The sequence below is a fragment of the Myzus persicae genome, unplaced genomic scaffold (assembly GCF_001856785.1).
Source record: "Myzus persicae strain clone G006 unplaced genomic scaffold, MPER_G0061.0, whole genome shotgun sequence".
Taxonomy (NCBI): domain Eukaryota; kingdom Metazoa; phylum Arthropoda; class Insecta; order Hemiptera; family Aphididae; genus Myzus; species Myzus persicae.
In genome coordinates this window covers 98,220-126,194 of record NW_019104020.1, presented here as the reverse complement: position 1 = coordinate 126,194, position 27,975 = coordinate 98,220, and the positions used below count along the sequence as shown (strand labels likewise).

The 27,975-nt window shown below is 31.0% G+C and overlaps 4 protein-coding genes and 1 long non-coding RNA gene across 7 annotated transcripts; 2 read left to right on the top strand and 3 right to left on the bottom strand.

The window, feature by feature from the left end:
- Positions 1-9: 9 nt before the first annotated feature.
- On the top strand, positions 10-7,266 carry LOC111037665 (cytosolic 10-formyltetrahydrofolate dehydrogenase). 2 transcript variants are annotated; one of them, XM_022320353.1, is made up of 17 exons: positions 10-221; positions 305-378; positions 442-583; positions 2,722-2,956; positions 3,017-3,182; positions 3,554-3,658; positions 3,723-3,947; positions 4,054-4,265; positions 4,344-4,623; positions 4,773-5,107; positions 5,177-5,370; positions 5,445-5,638; positions 5,707-5,826; positions 6,322-6,572; positions 6,664-6,863; positions 6,937-7,009; positions 7,193-7,266. In XM_022320353.1, exons 2-16 carry the CDS (start codon positions 325-327, stop codon positions 6,990-6,992), a joined length of 2,769 nt encoding a protein of 922 aa, XP_022176045.1. In that variant the 5' UTR covers positions 10-221; positions 305-324; the 3' UTR covers positions 6,993-7,009; positions 7,193-7,266. The 2 variants fall into 2 exon arrangements, with proteins under 2 accessions (XP_022176045.1, XP_022176044.1); XM_022320352.1 differs by having other exon boundaries at positions 10-378.
- Positions 6,982-11,469, bottom strand: LOC111037668 (cell-death-related nuclease 7-like). Of its 2 annotated transcripts, XM_022320361.1 has the most exons (8): positions 10,171-10,819; positions 9,901-10,104; positions 9,622-9,796; positions 8,200-8,443; positions 7,891-8,094; positions 7,429-7,534; positions 7,216-7,369; positions 6,982-7,134 (listed from the first exon to the last, which is right to left on the bottom strand). In XM_022320361.1, the coding sequence occupies exons 2-8, from the start codon at positions 9,978-9,980 to the stop codon at positions 7,030-7,032; spliced, it is 1,068 nt and encodes a 355-aa protein (XP_022176053.1). In that variant the 5' UTR covers positions 9,981-10,104; positions 10,171-10,819; the 3' UTR covers positions 6,982-7,029. The 2 variants fall into 2 exon arrangements, with proteins under 2 accessions (XP_022176053.1, XP_022176052.1); XM_022320360.1 differs by lacking the exons at positions 9,901-10,104; positions 10,171-10,819 and adding an exon at positions 11,110-11,469.
- Positions 11,470-12,797: 1,328 nt separating this feature from the next.
- On the bottom strand, positions 12,798-19,998 carry LOC111037669 (cell-death-related nuclease 7-like). Its single transcript, XM_022320362.1, has 8 exons — positions 19,889-19,998; positions 17,158-17,328; positions 16,931-17,105; positions 14,246-14,489; positions 13,937-14,140; positions 13,357-13,462; positions 13,144-13,288; positions 12,798-13,068 (listed from the first exon to the last, which is right to left on the bottom strand). Exons 2-8 carry the CDS (start codon positions 17,262-17,264, stop codon positions 12,964-12,966), a joined length of 1,086 nt encoding a protein of 361 aa, XP_022176054.1. The 5' UTR covers positions 17,265-17,328; positions 19,889-19,998; the 3' UTR covers positions 12,798-12,963.
- Positions 18,753-19,669, top strand: LOC111037672. The gene is made up of 2 exons (XR_002604901.1): positions 18,753-19,280; positions 19,359-19,669. It is a non-coding gene; the product is annotated as an uncharacterized LOC111037672 (long non-coding RNA).
- A 216-nt stretch (positions 19,999-20,214) lies between the features above and the next one.
- On the bottom strand, positions 20,215-27,841 carry LOC111037666 (protein arginine N-methyltransferase 5-like). The gene is made up of 3 exons (XM_022320355.1): positions 27,543-27,841; positions 23,679-24,938; positions 20,215-22,677 (listed from the first exon to the last, which is right to left on the bottom strand). Coding segments are annotated over exons 2-3 (1,776 nt in total). The 5' UTR covers positions 23,681-24,938; positions 27,543-27,841; the 3' UTR covers positions 20,215-20,903.
- Between the last annotated feature and the right edge of the window lie 134 nt (positions 27,842-27,975).

The window sequence follows — 27,975 nt, the reverse complement described above, 5'->3', positions numbered from 1 at the left end:
TGTGTGTCCACTTTCGTGATATTATATAGGTACATCGTCTTATCACCAGACTCTAACCACTGACTATATGAAAAATTAAAACTCACTCGCCGACTGTGAATCCGGTCGTCTTTGAGGCTTTGTAATTAGATCATCAGAATTTACACTAGTATTTAGATTTTAGGACCTACCACGGGTGTAAACAGTTTTGTGCAAGTACACTCCCGTCAGGATTAAGTTCAGTAAGGATAGTTTAGTTGTTATTATAGTTGAGTTACCTAGCTTATTAGTTATTACGGTTTTGTACTCATTCGGGCCGTTGCAGTATTGCCAGCGTTGTTCAACATGCTTATGCTCAAAAAATTTGTTAAATGTCGACCGACAAGCCGTTTTGGTCTGGTAAGTATGATTTTCAAACATTGTTCACCTCACTTGTTCTAACGGTGTTTTTGTCCATTATAGACCAACCAACGGGACTTAAATGTTGCCATCATTGGTCAAAGTACTTTTGCAGCTGAAGTGTATAAATTATTGTTGAAAAACGGCCATCGCGTAGTTGGTGTGTTTACCATATTAGACAAAGGCAATCGGCAAGATCCATTGGGTAGGTACCAATTAATTTCACACAGATATGACCTACATTATTCATGTTTAGTTATCAAAAAAACTAAGGAGTACATTTTATTTTTACATAATGTATATTATACTTTCTAACTATTTTCATGAATTTTTTATAATAAAAAAAAAGAAATGTCATTATTACTTATTCATACAAAATTTTAAACAATACTCAAAATTAAATCTCTAGTGTCCAAGTCCAATATAATGTAATATCTTACTTTAACAATTTTACTCATCTTGTTATTAAAAAAAAAATTGTACTTAATTCTTTTTTATTTTATTTTGCTATTAAGTTTTTTTTTATTTTAATATATAAAATAAGTAAGAAATGTCTTCTCTTTTCTTAAAGATTTTTTTTTTTAATCTTGTAATTATACAATCTTTAAAGTATTATTTTTTACATTAAGCACAAATTATGTGGATTTTTAAGAAATATTAGAAACAATCAAATAAACCAACTAAATTAAATTTACAATATTTCAGGCAATGGGCTTGAGTGAAGTGGCCATCCATTGATGGAACTTCATTACATGTAAAATCTTGAAGATAATTTTCTATTTGCCTCTTGTCCGATAAAAGTGTAGTGAACTATTAGCTAGGTATAAAACAATTTCCTTATCTATTATTAATATTTAATATCTATACAATTTAGAATGTTGATTTATTCAAAGATTCAAATTGCAAATGTTAAACTTTGTACTAATAATTACGAGTATAAATTATTGATAATCCAGTTCAGCTAGTTTGAGTTTAGTATAACAATCAACTTTAAAGTTGATAATATTTGATGTAAATAAAAGTACCTATGAAATAAACCAAATTAGATTGGTTTTACTTTATTATAGCTAATATTAAATAAATCCTCCAATGTATTTTAAATATTGTTGACGGTTCAATTAAATTGTAAAATGTTCAATGAAGAAATATTACATAGTTAAATTTGATTGAAATATAATTATTTATAATTTTAATAGTTAGTAATAATTGTTATTAAAAATGGGTACTATCTAAAACTTAATTATATTTAATTAAAATAGTAATAATATTAGTTTATTGCAACTTAGAATACTATTGTAAAGAAATTACAAATAAAATACAATTGCAAGCTCATTAAATTATAATTTAGACGCTCAACCTTACATGTTGTAAAATAACTTACATAGATATAAGATAGAATACTTATCAGTAGTTACATAATGTGTAATTAACAACAAAAGTTAAATTCATGTTATATTCATGTAATAAAAAATATTTTTAAAAATTGGATTTTGATTTACTAAGGACCGTTCTTACATTTTACAATTTGCTGTTAAACGTTGCTTAACGCTTACCAGCTGATAACAGATTTTATTACCCGCAGAATTCTTTCGGTTAAGTATCTGTTAACACATTGACGGTCATGATTGTTATAGCATTATAACAAATTCTGTCAATTCAGCATAACTTTGAAGTGGCTAACGGTCCTAAATGGCTAAATGTGATTAAATATTTAACTTTATTCATATATTTTGTTGTTGTTAAAAATAAGCTTTGTACCTCTAGGATCGCCTTAAAATAAATAAATCAAAAAGTGCATATAATACTGACTTGCTCTGACTAATACCATAACTTATAAATTATGCCATTATAGGTAACATAGGCGTGTTTACAAGAAAGGCCTGGTGGGTACTGCCCCCCCCCCCCCGGCAGACTGTGCCACCAACAAAATTATGCCTGGATACATTTTTCTTTATTATGTATCTTTTAATTTAGTTTTAAATATATTGGTATTGTTTTGACAATGGTTGTACTTTTTGATCATAATTTAAAAATATTCCTACCATTGTGAGATTTGTAACATAAAAAATAAGTGTTTCTTCATGTCTAAAAAAAAATAGGCCCTACAATTAAAAAATTTGTTGTGCCCCCTCGACCACCGAAATCTGAACACGCCTATGATAGGTAGTTAACACAAAATTATGTAGGTATGATTGTTATAGTTGCCCTGTATTAATTGATTTTATTTTTATAGTTCTATTGTTAAACAAATACTGTTGTTAATAGATCAAAAAATATATATATGTAGTTATTTTAATTTCACACATAATTGTTTATTATTGTTTTCTGTTTTTTTCTAATTAGCGGCTGTTGCTTCAGAAAACAATACTCCAGTGTTTAAAATCAAATCATGGCGTAAAGGTGAAAATGCATTACCTGAAATTGTAGCTCAGTACAAACAAGTTGATGCTGAACTCAATGTGCTACCGTTCTGTTCACAGTTTATCCCTATGGAGGTCATTGAACACCCAAAACATAAAAGTATATGTTACCATCCTTCAATTTTGCCTAAACATAGAGGAGTTAGCGCCATAAATTGGTAAGATAATAATATAATGAGTTGCATTATTTATTTATAATTAAATATGTGTTATTGTAGGACATTGATGAATGGAGACAAAGAAGCAGGTTTTTCTATATTTTGGGCTGATGACGGACTTGATACTGGTCCAATACTGTCTCAAAAATCATGCCCAGTCTTACCAAATGATACTGTTGATTCTTTGTATAATCGTTTTTTATATCCTGAAGGAATCAAAAGTATGGTAATTATAATTCTATTTAAAAAAAAAATTACTATGATTTTTCTAGTATTTGAATTAGTCCAAACAATAATAACAATGAAATGATCATACTTTATATCCATTAATTAAAATGAAAAAAAAACATTTATAGTTTTTTGTGACACGATCAAATAATAATTTATAAATGTAGGTATACAATGTTCCCCATGAAGACTGACCAACGTTATATGACAGTATACATACCTTAAGTTATGAAAGATAACTTCCTTTAAGAGATTTTTTTGTAACTTAAGATATACTACTATCATATGATGTCGATTGGACAGTTCTTCATTGGACATATTGTATACAATTATAAACATTTGACAAAATTAATGTTATAAATTACTTAGGCTGAAGCTGTTGATATGGTAGCTAATGGTACAGCTCCAGTTATACCCCAGTCTACAGAAGGGTCTTCTTTCGAACCATCTGTAAGAAAAAAGGCTTTACAAAAAGTAAGTACCTCATACAATTTATAACTTCATTGGATTTATTGACATGTTTAGTGTTTTATTTTAGGTAGATTGGTCCAGAAGTGGAGTAGAGATTCATAACTTCATTAGAGGGCTGGACAGTTCTCCAGGTGCTTGGACTATCATAGATGAAACAGAAGTAAAATTATACAAATCGTCTATTTGGACAAATGAAACACCTACTGGTAACCATGTGACTGTTGATACGATTCAATTCCCAGCTATTGTTCATAAAAATGGTTTATTGATTACTTGCAATGATGGTCTAAAAGTATATACTAAATATTATGATATTATTTATTAGGCATTAAATTTGTTTTTCCTCCAATACATTTAAATTATATACCGAATGAAATGTCTTTAATTTTTCCTCTTAGATAAACATTGAGAGGTTGTCTGTGGATGGCAAAATGATGGCTGCATCAAATTATGGTAATGCAGACACTGTCCAAGAAACTATCGACTATACAGATCAAGAGAAAGCATATATTCCTGTAGTAGAATCCATTTGGAAAAATATCCTAAATATGGAGATTGGAAAGGATACTCATTTCTTTCAATCTGGTGCAGGTTCTATGGATGTTGTAAGGTAATAAATTAAATTAAGTTTTAATTTTGAGAGATAACTAGTTCATAATTACTCAGTTTTTATGAAAAAATAATGTAGGTTAATTGAAGAGATCAAGGATAAAATGAAATTGACTTTGAAGAATGATGATGTATACATGTCTCCTGTTTTCTCCGATTTCTGTAACACTTTGGTTAAGAGGTCAAGAGGTTCAACCGATGACAATATTCGTGTAGAATATGATCCAGTTGTGGTTGAAGTCAACAATATGAAATTACAGTTTGCAAAACAATTATTCATCAATGGACAGTTTGTAGACTCTGAGTCTGGAAAGACCTTAGAATGCATCAATCCTGCTGACGAATCTGTTATTTGTTCGGTAAGACTTACTCCAAAATGTTATCTATAAGTATTGAAAACTTTTTCCTTTTTTTTTTTATGTATTTTACTTTCTAATGTTATATTTTATATTACGAATTGCCAAGAAGTTTATTGGGTTTAACTTGTTGAAATCTTGTATGATTTTAGATTCAATGTGCATCTGAAACTGATGTAGATCAAGCAGTAATTGCGGCAAGTAGAGCATTTGAAGGAGAATGGTCTGAAATGAGTCCTAGGGACCGTGGAGCTGTTTTGTATAAAATAGCAGATTTATTAGATAAAAATAGAGAAGAATTAGCGACAATAGAGTCCATTGATTCTGGTGCAGTGTACACATTAGCCTTGAAAACTCATATTGGCATGTCTATTGATGTTTGGAAATACTTTGCTGGTTGGGCAGATAAGATACACGGACAAACAATCCCAATATCACATGCTAGACCCAACAGAAATTTGACATTCACAAAAAAAGAGCCATTCGGGTAGGCTGATTTATACTGACAACTTTAAATTTATACAACATTATATAATTAAGTATTATTTAAAAATAGTGTTTGTGGTATTATAACACCATGGAATTATCCGTTGATGATGTTGTCCTGGAAGATGGCGGCATGTTTAGCGGCGGGTAATACAGTGGTAATGAAACCAACAGAAGTGTCACCCCTCACTGCACTGAAGTTTGCTGAACTCTCTGTAGAAGCTGGTTTTCCAGCTGGCGTTATAAACATTCTTCCTGGACTTGGTATTATTGCAGTAGATTTTAGTGAATAATTTGGTTATTGTATTTACAATATTCTAACACTTGTGGTGTACTAGGTTCTGAGGCTGGTAGAGCAATAGCTGAACATCCAGACATCAGAAAAGTGGGATTCACGGGCAGTACAGTAACCGGTCACGCAATCATGAAAGCTTCGGCAGAATCAAATCTCAAAAAAGTATCTTTAGAACTTGGTGGAAAATCCCCTCTCATTATACTCGACGACTGTGACTTAGACAAGTCTGTTAGAATGGTGTGTTTCTATGTTTGTCCAATACCATTTGAGCCATTTTGTAAACATTTGACTTTTGATGTTACTAGAGCATGGGAGGAGTGTTCTTTAACAAAGGAGAAAATTGTATAGCTGCTGGTAGAGTTTTTGTTGAATCAAGCATACACGACAAATTTGTCGGCAAAGTTGTTGAAGAAGTAAAAAAAATTGTAAGTAAATCAGACAAGTATTAAACTGATTGTAAAGTACTCTAAAGTTTATTGAAAGCAGGACACTTGGTTATTATTTTTTCTGAGAAGGTAGGTAAATTAAAAAGAAATTAAAAAATTAATACCCCCACATATATAAAAAAATATTGACTCAATTTTTTTCAAATAGAAAAATCTCAAAATTTTATCAAAATTTTACTATATTAAAAGCAGTCTATACTATATTTTACTAAAAAAGTACAGAAATGTTGTCTTTAAAAAAAACTTATGTGAGTTCCTCCAAATTTTGAATAGAGTCTTGTTAGTTTTTTGCAGTTTATAATTAATTTTCTTAGAAGCTTCTAGTACAAGAAAATACTATAAAAATATTTGCATGTATATTTTCTGCCGGTTTTATTTTAAAATCAAAATTAGATTCGGTTATTTTATTGCAATTCATTAAATATTGAGTAGTAGTAAATGATTATAATTTAATTGTTTTTTATTCTATATTAGAAAATTGGAAACCCGTTAGAACGTGATACTCATCACGGGCCTCAAAATCATAAAGCCCATTTGGAAAAATTAATTAACTATTGTAAGAAAGCAAAGAATGAAGGAGCTGAATTGAAGATTGGAGGAAAACGTCTGGATCGACCAGGATACTATTTTGAGCCAACTGTGTTCACGGGAGTTGAAGATCATATGTTTATTGCCCAAGAAGAAGCATTTGGGCCCATTATGGCTGTCAGTAAATTTAGTAGCAGGTATAAATAAATAATTGTTATGTACTTTTAGAACTATATTATATAATTATGAGAATTCAAACTAAATATATTTTATCAACTCTTACATTAGTGACCTGGACGCAGTCATCAAGCGAGCAAACTCAACTGATTATGGTCTATCTTCTGGCATATTTACAAAAGACATAAGCAAGGCATTGAGATTTGCAGAAAAAATTGATGCTGGAACTGTGTTTATAAACACTTATAATAAAACTGATGTTGCCGCGCCTTTTGGTGGTTTCAAAAAGTCTGGATTTGGCAAGGATTTAGGTACAGTGATTTCTTTAAGATTTTGTTTATTTTTTTATTAAATACATTTTATACTCATAACTGTCTGCATTAGGCGAAGAAGCTTTGAATGAATACTTAAAAACTAAATGCATTACAGTGGAATATTAAGCAACAGTTGTACTCAGGTGAGAATCACATTGTAGAACTATAGTTTACACTTTTCAATATCTAACACTAGTTGTTGATATTGATTCCATACTGGTATTGATTTTATGCATACTGTTCCCCCTCCACGTTTTGTCTGTTCTTCCTAAAAACCATGAACATTTTCATGTTAAATAATATTGATGTATTATTATTTTTTTTAGTACAATATTTCCAATAAGCATACACTTCGATTGATATCGCCAATGCAAGTCCAATGTTTAGAACTATTGCCGGCATTCTCAGTCACAGCCCACTTGGAATGGTCTAAAGATGAATTGTACCATACGTTTTTCAACCCTTTTATGTCCTTCATTGTCAACAATTTAATGTTCATCGCCCTTAAAAACATTATTTTTAATTTAAAAAATATGCTCAATTTATTTCTACCTCAACCCACTTGTACTGACCGCAACATGACGAATTGAACCAACCTCTGTTATTCAACCAAGTCTCAGTATAAATGTTTGACTGTGCCATATGTATGATTAAGTCTTTATACAAATCTAAAATTATATATAATTTTTTACATTAATCTGTTCTGTGATGTAATCATCAGATTATATTATTATATTAAGAATAAGTTCAATACTTTAAATATCATTAACTTCTGTTCACTTCTTGGGCATTCCAATACTTTATAATTTAGAACATAAATGTTGTCATACTTGCATTCAGTTCAATTTGTTAAATGAGTATATGTTTATGGTAAATCTTATGTTTTCTATAACTTTTTATTTTTTATTATTGTTATTATTTGTATCTTTACTCTGTATAAAATTAATAAAGTTGAAACCCACAAAATAGGTGGTCTATACTCAACATAATATATATGTATATATAATATATACATATAATGTACCTTTTCCAAAGTGCCTGTTCTTTGAAATGGACAAGAACTCAAAGCCCTCAATAGAGTAAAGAGGCTGTAACCTCACTCCATCGTTTTTCACCCCGGGAATATCATGCAGCAGAGTGGCGTTGTAGAGACCCGGATACGTCGATTTCATATCGCCTCCAAAGTGACTGCCGTACACCTGCACCTCGTTGTTGATTATCTGATCGCCTGAAAAGTCGATACATTGATTAATAAAACTCAGCTACCGTCCAAATATTATAATTCCAATATTTATATGTACATATTATGATAAAAATGTGTATAAATACTCACCTACCTTGTCCAGTTCCTCAGGTGTCATGGACATGCACAGAAAACTTTGGCCGTATAGCACTCCAGTCTTGGGGTACGTGTACGAGTTGTTGTTCTGGTAAGGTAACTGCGGAAATTTGGGCACGCTGTGCACCAGCCATAAGCCCGAACGGTTGTTGGCCACTACCATTCCTTTGGAATGGCCCAACGAGAACGTCACTGGACTGTTTGTCGGTGAATCGTTGTACACGGCCCACATTATCGACTGAAGAAATTAGGAGTGTTATGTATTCTATATAACTACTTAGTTTCATGTCTCATATATGTGACGAATTCTGGTATTTTATAAAATTCGAAGTACATGGATAAAATAAAAAAGATTGTCAGGTGGTATCAAAATCTGAACTCAAAATCGCGTATATTAATATTAACTGTGAAACTGTTGAGTGTCTCGATGTAAAAGTTATCACGTAAAGTACAAATCTACTGTAAACAACGAGCCCAAAGCGAACAATTTTATGTTAAAAACGGTTCGAGAATTTGGGTTAAAGTATTAAAACATTGTAGATCCATGCACCTCGTCCCTTGAAAAAGAGTGGGTACTATTTTTAAACCATGTTAATAATTTAGATTTAAATATTTTATAAATTAAGTTTCAATTTACATTGGGCACACTGAACTTGACATTTAGTTAATATTTATTATTTAATTTTTGGATTGCAAGTATTTTCTAGTATGGTTTTAAATTATGTTTTAATTCATATTGTGCAACTGTTTTGTAAACTCCCTGCTCCCTTTCATAAGCTTGCTTTTGGGACAGCCTCATCAAAATATCTATCATTGTATAATGTGTACCTACTTAGTAATTGATGGTGATTCAATAAACTAAGTATATTTTTCTAGCGCAGAATCCAGATAACAAGTTACTGCAGTAACTCCTTGGGATTTGAAAGTCAAAAGTATGTGTATGCAGACTTAAAACTCGTTTTCAAAAAGTTCTTGTATGTTCTTGTTGTCTAACATATGAAGTAGCACCATTTTTGGGGGGAGGGGCGGTAAGTTGGGCATTTGTACATGTCTGATTTGAAAAGCAGCAAAATGGGCTGGTGACCTGTTATTTCCGTCCAACCATTAGGTAGGTATATTATATTATTATCACAAAAACATGCTTATTCATGTAATGTTTTGAAAAACCTATTGTGTACCTACTAAGAAATTATTGTCCCAATACTCACAATGATAAATTGATATTAATAATGTTAATAGTTGGAATATATTTGTTCTAGGTAGGTGTATTTTTTTAAGTTACCATTTGGGGTGATCAAAACTTTTGAAAACAGAAACTGAACAGAAACTGAAATGATGTCAATGAACATAATATGAACACACTAAATTGTAAATAAATTGATGACAGTATGATAATTATATCGTTTTGAAAATTACCTCGTTGTAAGCTTGGGTGGGCGCATACATCTGCGCCACTGTGTGTCCGACAGCCGATTCCTCGGTCGTGATCCCGGACGAGTAGATCCACTCTTGGTTTCTGGCATCCATATAGATGTACACAGTCCCGTCTGAGAAATGTGACTTGAGATCTGGCAGCTTGATAGCCGTGAACCTAATTTTAAAAAGTTATAATAAATGTTTAAATGCAATTTTATATTAAATGAATTAATAAAATAATGATACTATGATAAATCTTCTATTATTTTTTAGCTTTACAATTCATTATGTACTAATTTTGGCCGGCACCACTTCTCCGTCTCTGTGTCTTGTGTTTTCCAATCGCCCCGACCCTGCATGAATATAACAGGATTCTATCTTCTCAATCCCAATTCGTCACTTACAGCATTTCTAAATCTTTTTATCAGTCTCTTTCTTGTTCGATTTCCCGTTGGTCGCCATTTGCAGATTTATGTCCTGAAACTTTTCTGCTAACGTGACTAACCATTGTGCCATGTTTAGTAGCACCAATACTACGACTATATATACCTACAACTCATAACTTCTAGGCTATAGCCTATAGGCCAGTCATTTGTGCTAGTAATAGTCAATCCTAGCCCCTAGGTTAATGAACTGCTTAACTTTTTCAAAAACATAATCTTCAATTTCCATACATTTTTCTTCATCTAGGAGTAGTTCCATAATTACTTTAGGTTTATTTTCCCTTCTCTATTATTGTTGTTCTTGTATTGTATAGTGTAAACTAATATTTCTGAATTTCTGTATGCGGAACTGTGGTCAAACATAGTTTGTATGATCTGTAAAGCCCAGAACACTAATTTGTCTGGCACCTATATATTTGCCCCCCCCCCCCAAGTTGTTGTTTATTGAACACTATAAGTACGTAATTACGTATTAAATTTTTCCATTGCTATATCAAATAATAACGGTGAGAGCACATCACTTTGTTTCGAACAAGTTTAAGGCGTTTAAGGTTAAATTCTCCAGATAGAATTTGGCTTACTCTCATAGCGTTATGTGATAGGTACGCTGTGCTACTCGTGTACATTTTTGTCAGGGAAATGAATTTTTTTTAGGTATCTAAATTCGCTCATGACGATGTTGTACAGACTAACATGGTAATTGGTAATAAATACCTAACGAACTTAATAGACATTTTGACTATATTTACTAGATATAGAAGGTTTTCTATGTATAATAAACACACATACCTATTACCAAAATATATTATTGCAATTTTTATTTTTATTTTTAATTATTTATAGACAATAATTTTTATTTTATTCACGTGAAATTTGTAAATTTGATCCACTCTCATAATTCACTCCCACCATCCTAAGGTCAACAGATCAGGTACATTTGTCCTCAACGATCAACAAATGCGGAATATTTATTTCATACGCTACACCTATTAATTATTATAATCATAAAAATAGCCGGTACAATAACGTGATCGTTGATACTTACCAATCAACCGGGTTTCCATTGGGGTCTTTACATTGCAGCCGATCGCCAAAAGCCACTACAATGACTGTCACATAGACGACGATAAATGTCAAAAACGCTCGTCCCATTTCTTACTAGTAACAATACACACTTATTATTGTGACATAAAAGTAACGGCTGCAGCAGTGACAATCGCGATTTTCTTTTTTTTAGTTTTACAAAACCACCACGTTTATGAACAACCTTTATTGCACATCAGAATAATATAAGTTGGTAGGTACTATTATAATTTGTAGCAGTATAAAATTGTATTTTAATAACAATATTATATCCATCACGCCATCAGCGTTCTTATCTTGCATATGAAGGTTCACAAATTAAAATTGTAAGCTATTTGAAAGAATTGATTTATGTATTTGCATGAAAATACCTAGATATGTTAGAAAAAATTAAAAGTCTACACCTTGTACCTATATATTTGTTATATCATGAATAACCTATTGACTCTTTCTGTTATTACTCACTATAAATATAATATTATAAATACTCGACTAAATATGGGTATATCTCAGGTCGTCCAAAAAGATTTAGATTTAAAAATAATAACCACTAAATGGTAACTATTATAGGTATTTTATAAATAAATTTAAACCAATAAATAAATAAACATAAATACATTTTAAATTTACAGCGTGAAAATTGTCATAAGTAATTGAAGTAAATTATGGCTTATAAAGTTGTAACTTACTTAAAGATAATAATATCAACAAAATCCTCCAAGATACCCTAGATAATATCATTGCCTTCAAATTTTATAAGAAGTAAGTTCACTCTAAATTTTAGAAATAACAGAGTAATTTGTATTATTGTAAAGGTAAAAATTGCCATGTCGTACGTTTGTAAGACGGGAACAACAAATGCCAGTGTGGCGCCCCGAACTCTTAAGGAATAAGATCAAAAATCGTGGTTCAATTATGCGTTCTGTAGAAAATAATCTTTTTTCTAATAAAAAAAATTAATGAATTCAGACCACTACGAGGCTTGAGAGTTTTTCTTCTAAAACGTGTTTTAGGCAAGAATCCACACTTTGCATTGGGTTAGCGGTGCCATTGAAATGTGAGCACTGCAGCGGGTGGGGTGGATAGCCCGATAGGGTGTCTTGCAAATTTAATGGGTGTACCCAGAACCACTTGTCTCTGATTGGCTCAATATGAATTGCTGCTCCTTTTTTAGTTCAAGTTGTTTAATACTTTAATTTAAATATTTTAGCCCTGTACCCGAGTACAACCACATTTACATTAGTTGTTATTTACGTTTAACTCAAATTCCAAGAACGGAGGTGACAAAATTGCATATTGCCAAAATATTGCCCCTTATTAAATACACATGCATAGGCCCTCAATGATAAAACGGTTCAGATATATTTTATGTACACTACTGTCTAGTCTCTACCCTCTGGGCTCTAAGACCATAATTTAATTTATATACTTATCTTAACACCCTCTGAAACTAAATCTGTCCTAAACATAAACAACTAAGTTTATGCGATAAGTTTATTACAAAGAACTTTGACTCGTAATTTTTAATACATTTATACATTTTTAAATGTAATTACAAAATGAACACTTACCTATTATTTGTTTATTCATGACATACTTATAGAGCTGTATAGGTACGATAAAATAATAATATATAATACTTATAATATGTTATAGGTAAAACTCATCATGTCATAAATTATAAGTCAAAATATTTATCTGTGTTTAGCGAATATTCTTTAAACGAGTTCTTAAAATTAAATATATGGCACTTAAATATTAAACAATAATAATGATAGGTACTCTAGCAAGAGACACATAATTAATAATTATAGTACTAAATTTTACACTTTTGAATATCTGACACTAGTTGTTTATATTGATTCCATACTGGCAATGATTTTATGCATACTGTTCCACCTCCACGTTTTGTCTGTTTTTCCTAAAAATCATTAACATTTTCGTGTTAAATAATATTAATATTTTTTATACTGTATTATTTTTAATGTAAGCATACAGCTCGATTGATGTCGCCAACGCAAGTCCAATGTACCGAACTTTTTCCAGTTACAACCCATTTGGAATGGTCTTTTGACGACTTGTACCGTACGTTTTCCAACCCCTTTATGTTCTTCATGGCCAACGACTTTATGTTCATGGTCCTTAAAACCATAATTATTTAGCAAAACGAAGCTGACAATCCGTTCAGTGTATTTCTATCTCAACTTACTTGTACTTGCTAGAACATGACGAATTCAACCTATCCTTCGAATTTAACCAAGTCTCTGTGTATACATTTGACTGTGTCAAGTGTGTGATTAAGTCTTCATATAAATCTACAGTTGTATATAACATAACAGATGTCTATTTGTGTACTGGTGTGATAAAATCAACAGGTTATATAACAATAATAAGTTAAATACACGGGAAGTCATCCACGGTAGGCTGCTATACATAGGTACGTAAGTATATAGACATATAGTTTATAAATATGGGCATTGGTATATCACTATACTATATTCGTAACATTTTTCATTTTCATAGTCGAATTCAGTTAGGTAAGTTCGTTTTTAAAACAGATTATATTCCATAGACTTTGTGTTTAATGTTAAATGGGTTTTTAGACTCTCAGTAGAGCGGTACAAATTTGGTTGTACAACTATGAATTATGATAGTGTAAAAAAGAAATATAGAATAGTAAAAATGCTTCGATTTTCAACTTCGTGGGTGCGTTTACGGGTTTATATTGGAAAATTGCATTTAGTTAGTAATTTGGGTAGAAAAAACTAACAAAATAGTTGAGAAAGTACCTTTTCCAAAGTGCCTGTTCTTTGAAATGGACAAGAACTCAAAGCCCTCAATAGAGTAAAGAGGCTGTAACCTCACTCCATCGTTTTTCACCCCGGGAATATCATGCAGCAGAGTGGCGTTGTAGAGACCCGGATACGTCGATTTCATATCGCCTCCAAAGTGACTGCCGTACACCTGCACCTCGTTGTTGATTATCTGATCGCCTGAAAAGTCGATACATTGATTAATAAAACTCAGCTACAGTCCAAATATTATAATTCCAATATTTATATGTACATATTATGATAAAAATGTGTATAAATACTCACCTACCTTGTCCAGTTCCTCAGGTGTCATGGACATGCACAGAAAACTTTGGCCGTATAGCACTCCAGTCTTGGGGTACGTGTACGAGTTGTTGTTCTGGTAAGGTAACTGCGGAAATTTGGGCACGCTGTGCACCAGCCATAAGCCCGAACAGTTGTTGGCCACTACCATTCCTTTGGAATGGCCCAACGAGAACGTCACTGGACCGTTTGTCGGTTCATCGTTGTACACGGCCCACATTATCGACTGAAAAATATACGGGTTAGGTATACCTATCACTGTTTCAGATCACAAGTATTTACAGTTCTTCAGAGTTGTATTTTATAAAATTCGATTGTAATAAAATTAATTGGGCGACGAGTATTATCGACTCTCGACTTAATTTTCTCATCAAACCTGACCTCAGACGGAAGTATAATATTGTCTGCAAACTCTTGAGTAGGCAGTAAAAGTCTTCATACGAACATTACAGCAGTGGAGCCAAATTGAGTAATCCCTATAGAAATCGTTTGGAAATTGTAAAATGCTAAAATATTATAGATGCACGCGACCACGCAATACGCACTTTACAGTCTTCCAAAATTATATTTAAAATGCTTAAACAAATAAAACATTAAGCATTTTTAGTTGATACCATAGACGATAGACATTATACTAGGTATACTAGACAAGAACCGTGTTTAACAATAGCATTACGAGCGGCGTAACAGGAGTGATGTAGGTTGTCTTGGCGAAAAAATACAATATTATCTATATGACTATATGTCTATTTATGTTAAGAGCAAAAGTCGATATAGGGCAAAACTCAGAAATGCCCGGGAAAAACGCGAACTGCCCACAATCCTTGGGAAAAATGTCATAATTCGGTTTTTGATCGGGCAAACCTAGTTATGACCAGCCTCATTTGGGCCAAACCGTACACTGACTTTTATCGTAAGGGCAAAACCATATTGTCTTAAATACGTTCGCTAATATTAAATACAAATAGTGATTTTTATCGTACGATTTTATTATGATTATAAATTACCACACGTATCTTGTCAATTTATCGACTCTCAATTTCCAACTCTAACAGTCGAAACGACAGTAGAAATTCCAGTGCCTTGTGTTGATACTTGATAGTGGAAAAGTCGGTGCAAATTATGTGTTAGGTACTTAGGTGTTATAATAAGTATTACTGACGATAGATTCTATAAAATAGGAACCAAAAATGGAATTTTGTCATCACTATATGCCAGAAACCTAATATTTCAGTGCAAGGAACAATTAATTACTAGCGATGATGTACCGAATATCGAAATACTATTGAGGACTGCTAGTATACAAAATTCATTAACTTCAGGACAAGGATTTATTTTGTATTCATGCAAAACTAAGTGCACCACCACGACGAGAAAATGTAAAAGTGAGCAACAAAATATTTTGTGTAGTTCTAAATGAGTCTAATATGTGTAGCAACAAATAAACAAAAATATTATTTTTTTATTATTATTTATGTGTATACAATTATATTTTCACAATATTTTATGAATTATGATAATTTTTTATTTGTATTTAACATTAGTGAAGTTATTTAAGACGCTACGGTTTTGTCCAAATGAGGTTTAAATGTATTAATTTTTTTAAATTATTTATTTTAACATTATTAGAGTAATTAATATTATTTTAACATTATAGGAGTACCCAATATTATAATTTGTTTATTTTTGTACGAATAGGTATCAGGCACGTATACATTAATGGTTGTGTAATTTATTTAAATCAATCATCGATAACTACAATAACTGGTCGCTGAAAATTTGTTTATGACCCCCCCTCCCCCAAAAAAAAATTGTTTTGTGTACGTACCTGCCTGGTAGGTACTTAATATTTAATATTATTATATTTGTCTCATTACTGAAGTGTATTGAATTACATATTTTGTACAATAGTATTTATTTTATGATTATTTGTATTTAATATTAGCGAACGTATTTAAGACACTTCGTTTTTGCTCTTACGATATAAAAGTCTATAATATACGGTTTTGCCCAAATGAGGTTGGTCATAACTAGGTTGCCCGGTCAAAAGCCGAAATATGACATTTTGCCCAAGGATTATGGGCAGTTCGCGTTTTGCCCGGGGATTTCTGAGTTTTGTCCGATTTCGACTTTTGTCCGTAACAAAATCTATCTGGCTTACCCTACTACCACGCGTACAGGTAATCGTGTAGGTAATCAAAAAGCGTCCTCTATATACGCATTGCTTGTCTTGTAGATATAGTAGGTACCTGCTATAAAGTATATGGTTATATTACTTATTACGAATGTCATTGAATAAATATTGGACATTTTAAGGAATTCTATGTAGAAGCTTCGTTTGCAACGTCGATGGAGGTATCAGTCTGCAATTGTTGTTGCAGTTACAATTTACAGAAACAAACAATTATTATAAGCGGTGTTTTTCTAACTCAGATTCCAATTAAAACTATTAGCTAACTAGAGGTTTGCTCACTACTAGGATGATGGACGGGAGGAGGGCGTATAGTTCATGTCACTGAAATTTGGATTTTGTGATATAACTTGTTTTTAAGCTCTATGTTTGTATTGCCTAGTGCCTACTCTAGTGCACTCACAAAATATATACGTAGTCATATAGATGATAATATAATAGGCAATTATAATTTTTTGTATCGTTGAGAAAATTACTTCGTTGTATGCTTGGGTGGGCGCGTACATCTGCCTCACTGTGTGTCCGACAGCCGATTTCTCAGTGGTGATCCCGGTCAAGTAAGTCCACTCCGGGTTCTTGGCGTCCATATAGATGTAAATCGTCCCGTCGGACAAGTTCGACTCGAGGTTAGGTAGCTTGATAGCCGTGAACCTGTTTTTGACAAATGTTAATAAACTCTGAAAATTAATAAATATTTACTGACCAGTCGATTGGTTGTCCATTCGGGTCTTTGCATTGCAGTAGATCGCCAAACGTCACTGAAATGACAGCCACCGAGACGACGACAAACGTCGAAAACACTCGTCGCATATCGTAATTAGAGATTCGTATTGTGTACTGTGACACTGCTTCACTGGTGACTGCAGGAGCAAGACTAGAGATTTAATGCCTTTTTAATAAACTTTATAAAAAATCAGTGAACTCAAGTTAAATTAAAGATCCCCACACGTTGCAATTGTAATGGTGGCTGTGACGGGTACGGCAAAATGAAGCCGAACACAATTTTAAGGCAAAATAATTTTATCGCCACCGCTGCAAATTGCAATGTGTGGCGACCAATAAGGTAAACATAAATATATAATTATATAAACACATGTACTAACATCAATATAGTAAGCAATATAATATTATTATACCTGAACGAACTCCGCGTTCTTATCTGACATATACGAGTATATAAATATATTATACTCGTTTATATATATATATAGGCAAAGGTCAACGAGTTGCATATTTTACGATGAAACTTCTGTATTGGTTATTACGGAATCGATCATGAATCATGATCAACAAAAAAAAATCGTACTCAGGAGAAATCCATTAAATAGAATTCAATAAATTTGGTTTGGCGCTCAAAAATATTTCGGAAGTTTCACTGTATACCTTAAACGTTACCTTATACACGTTTAACAAGGGGTCACAGGCGGCATATTATATTAATCGCGAATTGCGATGAATATAGTTACCTACTAATTCAATATTCACTGCGCATTAATGGTTCAATTATTTAGCAATGTTGACATTAATATAAATATTATCATTGCCGCTTATCGTTTGAATAATATTTTAATGGCTCGAACTAATAAAAAAACATGTTAAATATAATAATCTAATTTCGTCAAAATGTATTTTTTACACTTCTTAATTTAATTAATTCCGAGATTAAAATTATAAATACTGCCTATATATAATATAATATCCACTATAAATTGAGGTAGGTACAGCCGTACAGGTAAGTATATGAAGTACTTTTCAATCGCTCCAAAAAAAATCGCATATAAATACGTTATTAAGGGTCTTATACTTTTTTTTATTTTTACTTCCAGTAAATTTTATGAGAAATCATGTATTATATTTTAAAGCTAATTACCTTGGCGATAAAATTAAAAATTCTTATGATCTTTTACAAAGTTTCAACGCTTATTACGTAATAAAAATAAACCTATTTTAGGTATTTTTTAATTGCTGTAAGAAATATGCAAAATAGGAACCTTGCATTACAGTTACAAGTTTGTAAAAAAATAGAAGTTCATTATATACCTACATCATACATTTATAAGACGAAAATTTTCTCTACAAAATTCATCATACATTTTCTCATGACAATCCTAAAAATCTAAAGAATACATACGCTCAATTTTTTTTATAGATAATTTTATGCCAATTTCCAAAATCCGGTTTCAAAATAATTTGTTTACAGGTACTCTCTATATTATAATATAATATACCTCTCAGTTTCTTAATATTTAACAAAACAGGTATATTTAATCACAACTACTAATATTTATATACATATATATGCAAAAAAAAGAAAAGAAAATAATAGGTAAATATAGTATACTTTATTAATTAATACTTTTGTATTTTATACAGTGTACTCTCGATTATCCACCGTCTTCCGCAAAATCATCTGCATACCTGTCATACCTATATGGCTATATGTATATACAAATATATATTTACATTATAAATCATTATAGGTTTTTAATTGGATGATAATTCGTGATAGCCGATTACTCGATAACCACGTAACATACAATACGCTTGCTTAATATCAATACATATGTTTGTACATATTGTGTTATGTACCTTTAATGTTAGACCCTCGAATGTTTAGCGGATAATCAAGAGTACACTGTATTGGCTATTTTGGTTTCGATCCCCCAAAATATATGCTCATCGATGTACATTTTTTGAACGATTTAATTCCAATGGTAGAATGCAGTTATACAATTTAAAATAATTATCGTTATTAATATATTATTTTGCCTACATAAGAAATGTACAGTAATACTTGGCGGCGGCTGGAGCCCAGAATTTATAAAGGTATCTAAAAAGTAAATACCTATAGGAAGATACTGGATAAACTTAATAATACAATTTTTTGTCTATGTTTTGCCTCAGATTCAAGTTGTCACAGCATGGACCGACGACTGTACGACAGATACTCGGGACGAATGGTATGAGCTAAGGTCCTTGCACGACTGAACGATTTATTTTTTTGCATTACAGTATAGGTACTTAAGTAAAAATTTTATTTAAGATTTAACTGGTTAACATCAATGTATAAGGACGAATATATTTCCGGTTCTGATAATACGTTAAGCAATAACACCTAAGTCTTTGTTCATCTCATTAAAAAAAAAACATAAGTGTCATAAGTGTAAGTAATTAGGTAGCTTATTATAATAGACATGTGCAATGTGTCTACCTAATTTGGAATAAATTATTTTTAATTTTAAGTTATTTTCAAAATAGGTATTATTAGGTACCGAATTGCAAAAAAAAGATTTTTTATAAAAATGAATAGGTCGGTTATCAATTTATTCGTCTAACAACGCAATACTCTCATTCTTAAAAATAAAAAACCTCTCGAGAAAAACCCAAATCTAACATGACATTATATTTTAACTTAAGGAAAAATAATAACCTACCTGTGCTGTGCAAATGCGATGCAAAATATTACAAACGTTCCACAAAATATGTACGTATACAACAGACACTGTCTACACACTAGTCTCCAACTCTCGACTACCCTGTATCCTCCTCAGGGTTCTAAGATTCCCTCTTTTATCCTTTATCTCGACCACTTACTCCTTTGTTATAGGTATTCGTGATTTTACTTATCACATGAAAGGTATGTGCTGAAGAGTCAAGTTTAAGGTTAGGTATGTAAAAAATAAATACCTACTCGTCTTCAACATTTTTTTTTCCATCAAAGATTTAAACATTTTTAAAATTAATATGGAGTAGTAGTACCTATGCATGACGTGGTGTCACCCGCCGTCTCGAACATTCTTGTTGTGAATTTATCAGGAAAACTAAAATAAGTGTAATTTCTATGAATAATATAGGTATTTTCTTAGGACACCAAGCGTCCATGATCGATTCATATAGTTTTTGAAATGATCGAAAGTCTACCGTATAATATAATATGGGCATTACTGGATGCTGATGTTGGCCCAGTAGCCGAAGAGTTGGACTATTTCAAAAGCATGGAATTTATCTAACTTACATGTTGTAACGACAGAAGTACACAACATAATGGTCACCCAGTAACATTGAAGCCTAAGAATAATATTTTTGAAAATTTAATAAGTGTTGTAACTTTTAATAACTAACTAAAAAGCAATTGTGCCCAATAAGAAATTACTTTAAGTTAGTCCTCTTTTTGTGATCATTGCGCCATCAAAGTCACTTGAGTTTTATCTAATTTGTATAAAGAATTAAAAATGTAGGTTTAAAATATTGATTTGTATTAAGTGTATTTAATATCTATGGTACAAAATCGATTGAACAGGTAAATTAACTATTAACTAATACATAAATTAAATTTTTTACATATTCAACATGAGTAAATAGAAAAATTTACTATAACATTTAAAAGATCAACATCAGTCAAAAATAAAAAAATAGTACAAATAAAATAAAAATGTAATATTTACTAAATTACAGTCTTATAGAGTTTGATTTCCCTTGGCAATTATAAATAGGTGTTTGGTTTGGAGAAGATACGCACCATTCATACCACACTTTATGTTCATCGCAACACCTCCAAAAATGCACAGATATAATATTACCAGATTTAACCAACATTGTGTCTTTGATTGGAAAATAAACAGGAAACCAACTGAACATGCCAAAACTCTCAGTTAATGGTTCTATACTTATTATAATATTTTTGTATAAAACTGCATCAAAATAGCCACTAAAACCATGCAATTGCATGTTGGAAGTTATTTCAAATTTAAGGCATTTATACCGAGCATTGCTTTCCAGTGTTTTTTTAGGGTGATAAAATGAAAATAATTTTTTGGTCTTGGTTGGCTTATAGCTATTTGGTTGTAAAACTATGTACGACTGTTCAAATGCAGCATCTTTCGACTTTGATATGCATGATTCATCAATGGCTTCATTTCTTATAGTCTGACTAAACAGTTTATGTGACATTACAGGCCTTAAATAGGATGAATATTCACAAGGTATACTTATCCCATCATCTTTCAGACACTTCTGAGCTCCATCTAGGCATTCCGGTGACAATTCATTGTCTCCAAACGATCCCAGAAGTTCAGACACCATTATATCACACTTCTCAGGTGGGTCCCATTCGCGCCCATCACTGAAAACCACATCAACAGATTTACCCCAAATGTTTTTTTGATACATAAGTAGTGTTGGTATGGCATTTTCATTTTTTTCAACTGCATATACCTTAACATTTACAGCTGCTAGGTCTGCAGCTCTCAAACAAGCTTTAACTAGAGGACCTCGACCGGCACCAATAACAGCTATAACAATATTTTTTACCTTTTTGTCAATGATTGCCAAGTGTACTGCCTTTTGGTATTGTGTATATTTAACTGGATCCTGTTCAAAAACATGATACACACAAGACATAAGATTGTCTCTGAGTGGTTGCAAGGGTAATTGTAGAAGATCATCGCACACAATTATTGGATCTGGGATATGAACGTTCTTAGCTATAAATATTATGTAATAAAAATAATCCCTCATATTTGGTAGCGGTTCACCCGATACAATTATTGTCCATTTTTGTTGTATAGCTATTTTCAAAATAACTTCACGATCTTCACTAAGTACTGGATTTCCTTTTTTGTTTAAATTGAAAAGGTTTGTACTAATAGATAAAGCACACACGGGTTCACCAACCCATCGTTTTATCTCATCATTGGTTGGCACATATTTAGTGAGGCACAGAACTATGCTAATTTGTAAACTATAACCAGTCATGTTCCTAAAAGTATTCCAAGAGTCCCAAGCATTTTCTAATGCTGGTACATTTAAATTAAACACAATTGGTTTACTTGAATATTTACATACCACTCTAGCTAAATTAGCAGAACTGGTTGGTAATTTAAAATCGATTAAAAACTTTCTTATATTGAAATTACACAATGTTCTAAGTTTTTTATTAAATTGATTTTCCATGTCATTTTGAAGTTTATAATCATCACAATCTACGATTGGTAATTTCGCTATCACTTTATTTATTGAATCTGTAGATAGTATTGTATCCAAACTTAAAATTTTATCATTGTCAAATAATTGGATACAGCCTACTTTGCAGTACCATGCTGTAAGGTATTCTAAACATTGTTGTACATCAGTTTTTGTAATGAAATCAAATGCCAAATCAACAGGAATGTTGGACGTTATTAGTGAAAATCTATTTATACTGGACACACTGTTATTATTCATCCTAAAGAGAAAAAAAATATATTAGTATATTATATTATATGTAATTATGTTTTATAGTTGACATTTTTATATTATTAATATAAGTACATAATATACATAATATACATAATATAGGTAGTAATTACATATATTTAATTAACAATTAACAACACCTATTCCCAAAGCACAGGTACCTTAAAGTAGGATAGACGTATTAAAATATTATTTTACTATTTGACAATTAGATGTTACGCATTGCATTTACTATGAAATTATAAGTTTTTAATTAATTAATGAATTTTTAATCTGTACTGTATTGTTAGGTACTTTTGTTACTAGATGTGGTATAGAATAATTGTTGGTGTAACAGAACAACATTTTTTTTACTAAAAATTAAAAAAAAAACAGGTTATCGTGGGCCACTTAGATTTACAATTCCTGGGCTAAGAAATATTATCAGTCTACTCTTGCTTTAAATTAATTTTTTATTTCACATAGGTATGTTATAGTTTCAAAAAAACATGTTACATAGATATATGAATCCTCCCACTGAAGAAACATTGAATCAGTGCTTTTAGTTAATTAAATATGAGAAATACAAAGCATCAGACATATTCATGGACCACAAGGCCATGTAAGCTATCATAATTCATAGGATTATACCTATGTACCTAAATTACGATCAGGATTTATAGCACAGAAATACCCATCGATTACCTATGAAATATAAAATAACAAGGTGGTACAGTATTTAAAAACCGTCTGTTTTATATCGATTGTTGATAAAAATAAAATAACAAGAGTTATAGGTTTTAATGTAATTTTTAAATTTTTTTACTAATTTAACGAAATTAAAAATTTGAAGTATATAAGGAGATAATATAGGTAATGAAAATCAGAATATTATGATAGGATGTTTGTTATCACAATAATATGAAAATATGATGAAACTATGAAAGTATTCATGATAAGAATATGTACTTAACATATTATTATACTTATCGCTCAAATATGTATACTTACATTCACGAAATTCACAAGCAATGTTAGGAAGTATTTCGATTTTAATATTCTGTGCGTGAAAACGATGTTGATTGTTGCCGGTCGGAGAACCGAGAAGTTCGAAACAACGCACGTGCTCGCTGCACAGGTTCTGAGCAGTCGCCAGTCGGCACTTCGCCACTTTAAATGACTTGTGACTAGTGACCAATAAGCTCAACAAAATTTGTTTTTAATGCGCGACGCAGACACATGTTGATCATGAGACCTATAGATTAATTGACAATTTTGTTACTCTGAGTTGGGGGCACTTGTCGCAGTGTCGCACCCACACGGCGCACGATAGTCAGTTCCGTAATTACAAGGGGGGGGGATTTGGGTGTCGTATCCCTCCCATGGATTTTTTTGTAAGACTGACAAACCATATTGATATTTTAGTAGTTATTTAATTATAAGTAATATTATTCATGGGTATTAACATTGGTTATAAATACTACATATATAGTAACACTATAGTACATTTTCTTGTAAAGCTTATGGAATTGATACCTCATAAAAACACGACTCTTCTATACTAGCTGAACATATTATCTAAGATATTAATACTACATAAATCGCATTAGCCAAAGCAAAAAGCATTTCAGGTAATTCATGTTCTCGACTCAAATGTACAGCTAGATGATTAAGCAAACGAATAAACCATGTGCAATTTCGTGCGATAAGACAAAACCTATTTATTCCTGGTCATAGACTGATAAACCCCGTATAGCAACGTTGTGAGACTATTAACATGTCGTTGGCAAAATCATATCTCTCATAGTTGACGACCACCAAAGACCATTTCCGATTAAGTAAGTGGTCAGACGGCTTATTGCCAATGATTACCAGCATTGCTTTGCACAAAACTCTCTTGTAAAGTGAATGTCACGTATTATTGTTTACATTATTGAGATATTGGCAGTTGGCAGTTACATTGTGCCTTTTGCGAGGTCAATTTAGGAACATGGACCCGTTGTGTGGGATCCTGATAAGTGATAACTCTTGAGGTATGAATCAAATTGAACATTTTCAACGAAAGTTTTTGACCTTTGTTGTATAAAAACTTGATCACCTATCCCACGACTATTCCTATTTCCTAGTTTTGCACCGTCTTGGTCCTCAAGACGTTAGCTAACAGAAGGCTTGAAGATAATTTAACTTTTCTGAGACGTCTTATTGATGGTATTATTTATTATTCTGAACTATAACATGTTCCGTGGGGCCCATTATTTTCTTGAAGAATACCTAAATAAAAATATTTTTTAAAAAATAAATAAAATAACACAAACCAACTTTTAATAACTACCACATGTACATGTTTTATTTACTTCTATAATGTATTCAAAAATCTAGCTTATGATGTGTGAATTTTAAAATTGTTGAACCATTGAACATTTTTTATCGATATTTTTAGAAATGAAAATGAAAAATGTTTTAAATAGCTGAAAACGAGAAAAAATGTTTTAAATTTTTACTATGTGTAGAAAATGCAAGATTTTACACCTGATTTCACTCCAGAAATTACAAGTAAATTTGGTTTATCGTTTTTGGATCACAACAAAACAAGAATATCGTTCGATAAGAAATCGTTGAGTTACGCGAGGGTAAATAAACAATGTCGTACAAATTTAAGTTGATAAAAATCTAGACTATCCTGTAAACTTTTTTTTTGTTATCAAAGGTAGAAACATATATTATGAGGAATTTTGTATTAAATTATGGAATCTTATATATGGATGAATAGATGAATATATTAAGTTACTAGCTTTGATCTACACTAAGGTAATACCTACCTCTTATCGGTCTTATCGTAGAGCAATATTACTTACCTAGATGTAATTTTTATCATGAAAATATTATTATATAAATACTTAATAAATAAAATATAAAAATAAGAATACAATTTAAAACGAAAAAAAAATTCACAATTTTATATTGATAAAGAAGGAATATAAAATTGTGAATTTTTTTTTCGTTTTAAATTGTATTCTTATTTTTATATTTTATTTATTAAGTATTAATACAATATAACTAAGAGTATAACAACAATCATGATTATATAAAATATTATTTAGTAATTGAATATTTAATAAGTAAGCTGTTTAATAAATGTTTTTAAGCATAGCTTCTCATAAATAATAGTTTTGAATTATACAATATTATTACAGATTATCATAAAACCAATAATTTAGTTTGTATTATAACGTAAATAATTTGAACACTTTCTTATTTCATCTGGGTCTCTAATGAGTAATGACTAATGACCTTAGACAAACTTGAATGAATGTATTAGAGGCTTTCTTGGGGTTAGTAAATGAAATTTCGAAATATTTTTTCCAAAGATTATGAGTATTGTTTTTTATTTTAAATGCTTTAGTTCTATAAAAACATGTCGCTTGTTTTTTGTAGAGTTCTTTAATTTAAAGTATTCGAAATAGTTTGGACTGCTAAAGATTGGATATAAAAAGAATAATATTTTATGAATTTCCAACTCAAAATAATTTACAAATTGTCGCGATTTTGTCAATTTGCGTAAGACAGGGCAAGACTGCAAGGTGTACATATTGTGCATATTAAGTGACGTGAAAAAAAATCCACAGACTACAATATTTCTCACAAACACACACACATTGTCGAACAAATATTTTTTTAAACTCAAATTAGTATAATTATACCAACATATTAATATTTAATTACAAATATTTACTTATAAAGTAGAAAATGTTAAATTTTTATAGATAAGGATTGACAATTTAAAATATTACCTACGTTTATTATAATATTTTGACTATAACGTAAATAAAGTATTATTAGGAAGAGTTTTTACTAGTTGTAAGTTGTACACTTGTACTTTATACAGATGAAATATTTAATATATTATAAAATAAAAATAAAAATAATTATCAAACAATAGTCAATGAATGTGTACCTACTCAAAGTAAAAAAAAATCAGTTATCAAAGGTGTAGGAACCTACACACTACAGTACTACACCGTACACTAAAATAGATAACATTTTAAGTTCTTAATTCTTATATCGTATTTAAATTATCAAAATTGTATAGAAAATAACCTCAACTAATGTAAAAAAAAAATGATTTCAGTTATTTAATTTTACCAAATTATACATAATATTGCAGTAAAACACAATATTATTAGTATAAAGTATTTATTTATAATTAAATATTAATAATGATAGCAATAAGTAATTACACTAATTAGCATTTAAAAATATATTTGTTCAATAATTTACATGTGATTGTGAGTAGCAATGTAGCATTGTAGTCTGGGGATTTTTATTCCGCAAATCAAAGAAATATAGTATATACCTATAACTTATAAGGTTATACATTTTAATCATACTCTCCCCCACGATTTAGGGGACGCTACACAACTATTTGTTGCCCCCAACTTACAAGTGCTTAACATAGCAAACTTACATTCAGTATATAACGTACTTAACTACTACAATGACTTAACCTTCGCAAGTTTAAAAATTAGAGTTAATTATTTTTATGAAACTTGATGGTTAGAACATTACATGTATTTGTACGTAGGTTTTTTACGACATTTCAATTTTTTAACAAGTTATGCGTAAATTAAAAATGCTCATAACTCACTTAAAAACTGAACTATGGTAAATAATTTGCAAAACAAACACAGATAATGTTCTTACCATCAAGTTTCTTTATAGGTCGATTCATTCAGTCTAATATGTAATTTGACGGAGCTAAACGTAATTTGCAGAAGGTAAATTTGCCGACTTGTAAGACGGAGAAACAACAAATGGTTGTTTAGCGTCCTCTTAAATTTAAACATTAAAGATATAATCACAGATTTACACATTTACAGTTTTATAAAACACGTGATAAAATCGTGGTCTTCAAACTCCACGGTTGTGAACACGGTCTTAGACAATTCAATATTTCAATGTAATATGTATTAATTTTCCGTGCACACTATTATGTCAAATCGAAAACGCTATAAATAATGTGAACTTGAAAATGTTTTTTTTTTTTTATCGTTTTTGGCTTAGATCATAAATGATTAGTATAATAATATGATCTAAGGTTTTTGGAGAACTGGGGTATCAGTCACCGATTACCGTGCAAGAGCAAGACTGCGTGGCCGAAGAGTGTTGCCAACATGACGCATGGCCAGATGACAACTTTACTACAGTGATAACGACGACCGCAGGCAGGCACGGCCGCCACAGGGAAATTCGAGTTGTTGAGTAATGAGTACTTGCCACTTGGACTTGGCAGTTGGCGTATGGTCCGCCA